Source organism: Gasterosteus aculeatus, chromosome 1 (assembly GCF_964276395.1).
Source record: "Gasterosteus aculeatus chromosome 1, fGasAcu3.hap1.1, whole genome shotgun sequence".
Classification (NCBI taxonomy): domain Eukaryota; kingdom Metazoa; phylum Chordata; class Actinopteri; order Perciformes; family Gasterosteidae; genus Gasterosteus; species Gasterosteus aculeatus.
Genome location: NC_135688.1, coordinates 24,071,753 through 24,081,659, shown reverse-complemented (window position 1 = coordinate 24,081,659; position 9,907 = coordinate 24,071,753). Strand labels below are relative to the sequence as shown.

At 50.1% G+C, this 9,907-nt stretch overlaps 1 protein-coding gene across 6 annotated transcripts in view; it reads left to right on the top strand.

The window, feature by feature from the left end:
* Positions 1–367: 367 nt before the first annotated feature.
* Positions 368–9,907, top strand: part of pard3ba (par-3 family cell polarity regulator beta a) — an 84,517-nt gene continuing 74,977 nt past the window's right edge. For 5 of the 6 annotated variants that reach the window (XM_078098131.1, XM_078098129.1, XM_078098130.1 and 2 more), the window contains exons 1-2: positions 368–911; positions 4,907–5,008. In XM_078098131.1, coding sequence (XP_077954257.1) covers positions 795–911; positions 4,907–5,008 — 219 coding nt within the window. In that variant the 5' untranslated portion in view covers positions 368–794. The remainder of the gene's footprint in view (positions 912–4,906; positions 5,009–9,907) is intronic. The other variant, XM_078098133.1, reaches the window with a different exon arrangement.

The following is a 9,907-nucleotide window of genomic DNA, read 5'->3' as shown; positions in this document are numbered from 1 at the left end:
AATTGGTTGATTCGCTGTCACGTGACCTGCCGTGCACTTGTTGCGTTGAGTAAACTGGGATTATTCTGGAGCAGTTCAAAGGTGCAAAGACAATGCTTGTAAAGTTAAGAGTTTTTCAGACATATAGATCAAATAGCACTGTTGTTTTTAATGCAATCTAAAGACACGTTTTACAGTTTATGAAGCGTTTATCAGATGCCACCGTAAACGTATAATTGGATGATCGTTTTTCGAACGTGTGCGTCCATTAAAATCTTAAAACTACACAAAATTCCGTGACCTTGCGAAACAATTTGAAGCGAAATATTATCGAGATTATGACACACAAATGAATAAAGCGGCGACCTGTAGCGCGGCAGGTAGCGGCAGGTGATCAATGCGGTTTCCTGTAGCGCCAGTCACTGAGATTTCTTCCGGGTTCCTCGCGCAGTTGTGTTTTGTTTCGGTGTCTCGGCACAGCGCGCAACAATGACGCAAAGTCACACCCCGCGGTCGTACATTCCGTTTTTCTACGACACGCACGACAACTCGGTGGAAACAAACATGTTGTAGACGTACTTTTTTCCTCTTTTTTTCCCTTCCCGCAGCCCGTTCGAGACGGACGAAGGACTTCATCGCCAATTCTACCTGACCGGAGACACCTGTTGCTCCGGTTCCGACGGACAGGTGCCACTTTTCCTCGCCCCCTACCGAGGAACAGCTCAACTGGAACACGGAATAATTTCTCTCCCACACCTCCCCGCCCCCCGAACCCCAACAAGGACCCTCCACCGACGCTTGACCTGACAGCTGCCATGAAGGTGACGGTGACGTTCGGGGACACGGCGGTGGTGGTTCCCTGTAAAACTGCGTGGACCGTCCGGGATTTGACCGACCAAGCCACGCGGAGATACCGCAGGATTTTGGAGCAGGTAAACACCCTTCGAGCCGTCACTTCTAGTTACGCGACCCCCCCCCCCCCCGCGACAACACATCAAACGTCTTTAATTCCCCTCGTTCTTCATGTAACCATAACAACAATAACTCTCATAACTCGGCCGTGGTGTCACGTGACCAATTTCACCATCGTGTGGATACTATTGATACGTTAGCTGCTAACGTTAGCATCAGTGAGATATTTACATGATGTTTTACTTTGTTCCACTGAACTTGTTACAAGTCATGTAAGTACAAGTTATAGAAGCTTAACTCGTATGTAAGTGTTGGTTTTGGTTCGTCACTGCTGTTTGAATTCTCTGTTAAACTTTTTTTCACATTTTTGATGGTCAACAACCCATCCATAAAGAAAAACATCACGCAAGAATTCCAAAGTGCCTCGATAGACCAGAATGCAATGCAGCTGCGGAGACAATTTGGAGTAGGACAACTGGAAGAAGGAAAAAAACAAACTCCATGCAACATCTGGATGCAGAAAGCATCATCCCCCCCCCCACACACGCACAAAAAAACAAAGCTCTCTGCTCCCTGATGCTGCAATCACTTGAGCATTAATCACTCAAACTGACCTTTTTTAATTAATCAGGCGCCGTGTGTGTGCGCACGCTGCCCTGCCGTGATAGGACTCTTTCAGCCTCTTCAGCTGTCTACCTGCACAATGGCTCCCTGTTTTAAGCCCTGGTATCTCAGGCGCGCAGGTGGGAGTTTACTGTTTTGACGTCGTCAACGTGGGGAGAGGGGTTGGGGGGGTGCGATGCGTGCCGTGGACAGGGGGCTTTGTCCCGTGAGTGATTGGGGATTAGGGCTGGTGACGGGTCCGGGTCTTATCGGATGGCTGTTCTCCACCGCCAAGTGAGCCCGCCCACATTCACCCAACCCGCCCCCCTTTCGGCGAGGCAAAGAGGCCCGGCTTGCGGAGGTGCGAGAGGGCCCACACAAGCTGGACGTATTGCTTACTCTCGAGCACCCAGATAGGAAAACAGACACACAGAGGAGCTTGTTGTGCCCGGCGTCCCCCTGCACAAGCTAAAGCAAAACGCTGCCTTGTTTTAATTAGGAGCCAGACACACGATGCCTCCTCTTTACAGAACCAGATCGGGGACGGCACATTTCGCCTCTCAGCGGCGGTGGGTTTTTATTACTCGGTCAAACAGAAATTAGAAAGTCAGGTGCTAATTATTATAAATATTATACTCTCATCAACAGTTGTCTTCAAAGATTTGATTTGAATCAATAAACGTTTGAGACCCCAAACAATGCAAATATTGTTTGCATGAGTCATTGCAGGTGATTGAGGTTAATTTTTCGTTTCTTTCCACCTGCACTCTTCTTTCCATCCTCGTGATGTGTGTGTGTGTGTCATGCGTCACCACTCGGCTATGCAGAAGGCATTCATTCTAGCCTCTTGTACTTGCGGAGCCTGTGCCGGCGGTCCGATTGCCTCAGAGAGTTCCGCCGCATTCCTCGAGCTGACGCGCGTTCCAGCTCAAACTCCCCGGGTCCCTCAGCGGAGTGTACAACAAACAAACGACATGTAATGTAACAAATAGCCGCGCGGCTACAGCTGAGGGGGAGGGGGGGGCGTTGAGCGACTCCCAACTTGGCCATGGCGGCCCTTTTGGAAATCCATCCATGTCCTCCGTTGAAGAGTCGTGAGGGCAGAGGAGGAGAGAAGCCGGCAGACCCTCGGCACCTCGAGGGGAAGGAAGAGCGCCTTCGTCTCCTTGCTCCCAAAGGCCGCAGCCTCTCGCTCCCCTTCTCGTCACTCGCTCGGAAATCGGCGGTCGAAGGCGATTTGTCTGCTCGCCGCAGGTTAAATCACGCGCGCTCTCCAGTGTAGTCACGTTTTCTCACCAGAGAGCGGGAGAAGATTTTTTTTTTAAAATTTTTTTTTAATTGTGTAATTTGCAGGGGAATTTACCCTTCTAGCTGTCATGGTAATCCTCCTCCTCCTCCGTCTGACTGACTCAGAACTTCGGGGGAAGAGTTCAAGATACAAAGGGGAATTATCAGGGATTGACAACCAGGAACTTCAGAGGAGTGTATATTTCTTCCTCCTCCATAGATTCCCCCCCCCCCCTAAACACACGATCCGCCCGCTCATCACTCGGCACTGTTTCTCCGGTTGAGGAAACGGACGCACACAGGTGATGCTAATTAACACTTAGGCAACTGCTGCGCTCTGATCTGCCGATGCGAAAAAATGAAGCTGAAACCCTCATATTTCATAAAGGTGTGTGTGTGTGTGTGTCTTAATGGCAGTGATGCAATGGCACTGCCAAAGAGCCAATTAACGAGTTCCTTCCTCTGCTGCATGCTACACACACACACACACACACACACACACACACTCTCACTCGTTCTCACACATAATGGGAACCGTGTCGTGAGAGGCAGAATGCCAGCAGCCGTTCAGGTCGGACTGGTTCTTCTGACGAGGTGTAAATTATTTGCCCGGATGTCTTTGCTACATATTTGCTCCGCCGATTTTGATTTCACCGTCTCCATCCGTCCATATAGTGAAATAATAATAAATATTAAAAAACACGTGTTTTTGGTCTGGTTTAGTGGATCCAATGGTTTAGCTTTTAAATGACTTTTGAGCAATGTCACTTTTATGGCTTTTTTTTCTGTTTTTGGAAAGGTCATCTGACCACACCTCTTTTTTCCCATGGAGCAACATTTGACTTTATTATTAAGTTTATCCCATAAAAGTTGAAAGTACCAGAATTGCTACGGCGGCTCGTAGGGCCGGTTCAACCGGTACGACAGTATCGGATCTGTGTAGCCGTAATGACTGCCGTTGTTTTATCGGCAGGAAGCATATTTTTATTTCAACACCTTACTGCCGAGTGTGCAGCCGACGGAGATAATTGTTCCGTGGCAACACTAGCCGCCCCAACAGCTAACGAGCTAACGCGCCGGCCAGCTGCGCGTGCGTTGAAGCTTACAAAATACCGCCCAACTTGTGTCACGTGACCTTTCCCTCACACATCCCCAGCCCTGTGAAGTTACCCTCCTTTCCCGTCTTTGTGTAAAACAGTCCGTGACTTCGTTACTGTGTCTTCCCAGCATGCACTGCGTTTGCTTGTCTTTTTAAAACCGAATAAAAAAACGACGATGCAGGTTTCTACTGTCTTTTGTCAGCAAGGAGCCCATTGGCGCCGGCTCTGGGTGATGCAGCAGAAGCCGCTCGCTGGGTCTCCGCCAAAGTCATCCCGGCCCGCGCGGCTTATTGCCCGTAGCCGGCCATTTAGCTGCTGATGCGCTGATTGCTCATTGGCCGTCCCTAACGCGCTTCCACTGCACACATTGTTATGGAAGGATAAAGGCGCCGCATAGATTTCTTTCTCATCGAGGAATGACTACTAATAGAAATGTTGGGAGACATTTTGATTGACACTGCGGTTTCGCCGCTCTTATCAGTTCGGTCATTGTAAAAAGTCCACATGTTCTTCCCACACTCGCGCGGAAAGGGGAAGACGCCATTGTTCAAGTACTTCTCTTTGAGCCCCGTCGGCCACGCGCCGATTGCAAATAACGTTTCGGCCTGGTTCCCCACTGGCAATGGTGGGGGTGCCCCGGGCTCAGGCTACTTCCTCCTCGGCGCCCGCCCCAACTTCCCTCCTCACACCATTCTGGTGCCCGACCGAGTTGTTGTGTACGTGCAACGCAATGTAGGTCATTGGCTGCTGCTGTACCCCAAACAGGCGAGCCCGCTGTTGGGTCTGGTTGTGTGTGTGTTTGTTGTGTGACTGTCAGCCTTGTTGCACATATCTTGCTGTAAACAAAGACTTCATAGTGGAGCGCGATGGCAGACTGAGAGTTATTTTTACCTACTAAACAATGACTGAAATCTTCAGACATTGTGTGTGTGTGTGTGGGGGGGGGGGAAGACAAGACAAGACAAGACACAAGTATGTTTCTGGAACATTTTGTGAAAAAGTACTTTATATTTTTGTGTGCCCAGCATGAGGAGAGTGAGGTGAGGACCCACCACTTGACGTACATCGAAGGCGGGATCATGGACATGGACGACCTGCTGATCGACCTCGTAGAAGACCGGGACAAGGTGTGTACCTTTTACCCCCCCCCCCCCCCGCCCCCCTCGTACCCCCCCCCGGGTTCGGGCGCGGCTCTCGAGTGACGGATCCTCCACTGCGAATTTGCCGCTTAGTCTGCAGGTGAATTTGTTTTGACTCCTTTTTTGCAAAGCTTCCCACCCGGCAGGATGACAGGAAGTACCTGCAGACGAGGTGTTCGTGAATCCAAACCTCGGTTAGCTTGTCACCGCTCGTTGGGAGTGTGAAACGGCTCAATGCCAAATGTGACAAAATGGGTTTTAAAAAAAACGTCTGATTTGATTGCATCGCACTTTGCGCCTTGCACACACACACACACGCAGGCACGCACGCGCGCTTGTGTTCTTCTCCCCCGCCGGTTCTTCAGAGTTGGAGTGGTGACGTCGCCGTGTGATTCGGCTGTCATGTTCGCTTTCCCCGAGATGGATGAAAGGACGTCTCAGTTTCAGGATTTAAGACGAGTCGAATCCAGGCAAGAAACTGCATTTCGTTCACACGCAGAGCCAGAGAGCGGCCCGATGTTCCACAAAGAGCACATTTATCGCTAATTCACCACATTTATAAATGTGCTAATAAAACTGCCCCAAATCCATATAGTGCGCCTCGGGGGCCCAGACAGTAGATTCATTATCAACACTTAGTCATCAAAGAGGCCAGAGGACATAGAAATGCAATATTCCACATGTACCACGTGGTGACAATGGAGCGTGTGTATGCATGTAGGTCTGCAAGTATGCCGGCATATTCTCTGTGTGGGTGGAACATAAAGTAAAAAAGGGGGGGGGGGGGGGTGAATAATAGATGTGTGGACTTGCTGGGAATCCTGAACTGTGGGGACGTTTTTCTGCAGTCGGGGAGAACGGAAGCTTTGTTCTTTCCGGCATGATGGGATTATAATCATAAGATCTGTATTATTTGTGCACAAATAAAGGATGAGTCTGCCTCCCCCCCACCTAAAATCCCACTTTCACCTCAGAGCGAGGATGATGATGAAGTGTCTGGAAGATGAAATCCCACTTGAGTGCTTGATCAGATTCCTTCACTAACAATTCAGCCCCCCCCCAAACCCAGAGCTGCGCAGGAGCCGTCTAATTTACCTGTTTGTTTACCCCCTCCTAGCCCCCCGCCCTTCCCCCGAGATGCTTTCATCTCACTCCTCGTGGCTTCCTTTTTAGTTTTTTAGCCCGCCGCTGCTGTTGCTGCTGTTGCTGATGATGATGATGATGATGATGATGATAGCGGCGGGCTGGCTAGGACGCGCGTGGGCCGGTCCGTGCTCCACGCGACTTATCTCCGGGCTCCCCGAGCGGCGCCGGCGCCTCACTCGGATTAATGAGCTGTGCCTGGTGTTTCTTGATTAGCCCGACTCCCTTTTCGTTTGTCTGCGTTTCTATAACCTCGCCGGCAGATTCTATCTTCGGGGCCTTTTCCCTTTTTGTTGTTTTTGCTCCGTTCCGGTCGGTTATTGCCGCCGACGCTGTTTCCTCATCAATCATGCCGAAGTGGTCCCATTGTGAGGGGGCTCCCCGCCGCACAGCGTGGGCCCTGTGTTAGCCACTGATGCTAATGAGAGATAATGGCGAGCTATTTGTACGCCCCGCGGTTAGCTTAGCCTGCGAGTCCAGACCTCATCATCTGAGCCAGCCCCCCAACCATCACTCAACCCATAGTTACACACACACACACCCTGCGCCGAACCGCAGGCAGGCGTGTAGCGTAGCATGTTAGTGTTACCGTGCGCAGGAAGACCGCCACTGGTGGTTGATGAGGGCGGGGATGAGGGGGCGGCTGTGATTTGATTACAGCCCCCCCCCCGGCCCGTCTGGAGACACACCGGCCACCAGCCTCCTCATGAATATTGAAATCATTCTGATGAAAGCGAGGACACTCGCAGACACAAAAGAAACCGGTATGAAGAGAACAGGTCACGGTTCACTCAATTATACCGCTCGCCTCTGCTTTGACCCCGCGTGTGTGCGTGTGTGCGTGTGTGCGTGTGTGTGTGCGTGTGTGCGTGTGTGTGTGTGTTAATGGTTTTGGAAAAGGGGGGTAGACATGAGAGCTTTCTTCCCCTTTAGTCAAGTCACAGCGGTTCGGAGGCGAGTTAACCCGCTTCTTCCTCCGTGCGTGCGCCTCTTCTCCCTCGTTCACAGGTTACCGGTCTCTTCGTCCGGCCGCTTCCTGTTTCCGTCGCAGAGGTTGGGGAACGCGGGACTCAAAAGAATCGGAGGCCATGTTCACGTCGCTCCTCCACGGGCGGCGGGACCCGTCAAACATGCGCGAGGTTCGGCTCCCCCCCCCTCGTCCAGAGACGGATTCAACTCGGGGTGCCTAACGTCTCCTTCACACACACACACACACACACACACACACACGGAGCTTGTTGTCGGTGAGGGCTGGGTGCCAATAAACCCTTTTAGATTTAAAAAAAAAAAGCTCCAGTCAACCTTCCATCCCAATTCAGCCAATCGAGAAATCTAATTTCATGGGAAATTTAATAGAAGAAAAAAGAAAAACGAAAAAGCCCAACAAGGGAACGATCTCCTCCATCTCACTTTAATTAGCCCTTTTTAATCACCGTGGCTACGACGCGTCCATGAGCCTCCTGCGCGGTCTCTGCCTGGCTTTAAATGGCGAAGGTGCGCACATCCCAGCGGATCCCCCTCGGAAATGTCAAATGCTTGATTACGGGGAATCTTCAATCATCCATCTCTTTCGGGGGGGGACGCAACGCAGGGAAGAGAAATGAGTCGGCCTCATGGAAAAAACGTAGTGGTATTTATAGAAGTACGAGCATCTTTCACATGGACACCTCTTTGAGTAATGTATCTCAAACTAAAGTTTTTGTTTTTAAATACGAACCATTCTAAATATCATTAGTTTGCATCCATATAGGACTTTAGCATCCCGAACGATGCAGCTTTATATTTCATTCCCAGCAGTTTCATCGCCCGACTCAAGAAGTTAATTACAAGTCACATGTCACATGTCGGCCCCCCTGACAGGCGACACTTAGAACCACGCTACACTTTTTAGTGAATGGGGGTGTGATTGCGAGGCGAAGACGTGCTGATTAGCCTTTCGACTACTCCGTGGCATCTCGCTCCCTCAACTCCGTGACCACCCCCCCCCCTCCGCCTCATTCACCGCCGGCGCGTGATTGGCACCCGAATGGCCCCGCGACTCTGTGCCCTGCGTGAATGGCCAGTGATGAGCAGGGCAGCACGGGGTTCGAAAACCTCGGAGCGAGTTCATTCTTTTACGATACGTCTCGTACACAAAGACGATTTGAAAGCGCTTTACACTGCGTGAAGGGAAGGCGGCAACCCCCCCTCAAAGAATAGGAGCTTCAAATAAAAAAGTTAGGAACAGAAAGTTGTCATCCCAGTTGTGGCCCATTAAATGCATTATTGGGGGGTGGAAGTGGGTATGTTTTTCAAAATGTTGTTCACCCTTTGCTTTTTCTCATCAAACAAAGTCCCATTTCTTAGTGCTGTTTGTGTGTTTTTGTTCACAAACAGTCTGACCTTCATGCAGACTTGTTGCACAGCGATTGAATTACACGGGAGGGGAGAGGAGCTCCCGCGGCTTATTGCGCAATTATTACGGGCTCCCTCGAAACCTCCATCATACTTTCACATATTCAAATCTGCAGCAAACATCCAGTATATCGAATGAAGTCCTATTATCTCTGCTGCCCGGTTGGATCGGATCCGATCACACCGCGGCGGTTGACTGTGTCGCCTGGCGGGACTCATCCACTTGAGCTGATCTCGTAGTAGCTCATCAGCCTTGACCTTGATTAAACCCCCCCCCCCCCTTCATCATTTGAGCGCCACAGCAGCTCTTTCATCTGATTATATGCAATTAACAACACACACACACATGCCGAAGTTTCAACTCTCCCTTTTTGTGTGTGTGTGTGTGTGGGTGTGTGGGGGGCTCCCAGAGCTTCCAGAGCTCCACACATCCTGTCCTTCTGGTCTTCCTCCATCTTGCTAATCACACGGGAGTCAGGGGACATCGCCCTGTGGACTCACTTTTCTTTCTGGTGACATGTGCACGAATAACCGCCACGTTGTGTGTGTATTAACTTTATCAGTTAGCTTGGCAGCCTGCAGAGGGGCTAATGATATATTATAGATCAACTTGTTTACAGCAAATCTCCTCTCTGTCCTCACGCCATCTGTTTTCCTATGACATTGCCCCAGACTTGTGTGTGTGTATATATATATGTATATCCATATGTGTGTGTGTGTGTGTGTGTGTGTGTGTGTGTGTGTGTGTGTGTGTGTGTGTGTGTGTGTGTGTGTGTGTGTGTGTGTGTGTGTGTGTGTGTGTGTGTGTGTGTGTGTGTGTGTGTGTGTGTGTGCGCGTGCACGCGCGCGCGCGTGTTTGTCTATTCCTTCCGCTCACTGAGTCACTAACTGCTAATAACTCAAATCAGCAGAAAGTCACTCTCCCAGGTGTGTGTGTGTGTGTGTTTGGAAGTGTGCACTGCTAATGCAGCTAGAGGATAAATACGGATTCAGACTCATTTAATCATTTCGGGTGCAATTACACAGCCAAAGCTGCATCTGCGTCTGCTGTGTTTAGTTATTATTCCATATATTTCCGGCCTCTCGTCCCATCACCCAGCTGATTGGGCTAATGAATGGAGCTCGGTGGACGGTAATGGTTCTGAATGGGCCACTTGAATTATTAGCCGGATGGGAGGGGGGCTTTTTGTGTGGTGGTTTTTAGATAATGATGATGTAGGATGGTTAAAGGCAGTTGAGAGATAAAACTATAAATGCCCATCGCATGGCTTTTGAATTATTTATTTTTGATGGTTCAAACCCCAAAAGTATTCTGTTCATAAAACTTTAAAAAATAGAACAGCGGCAAAA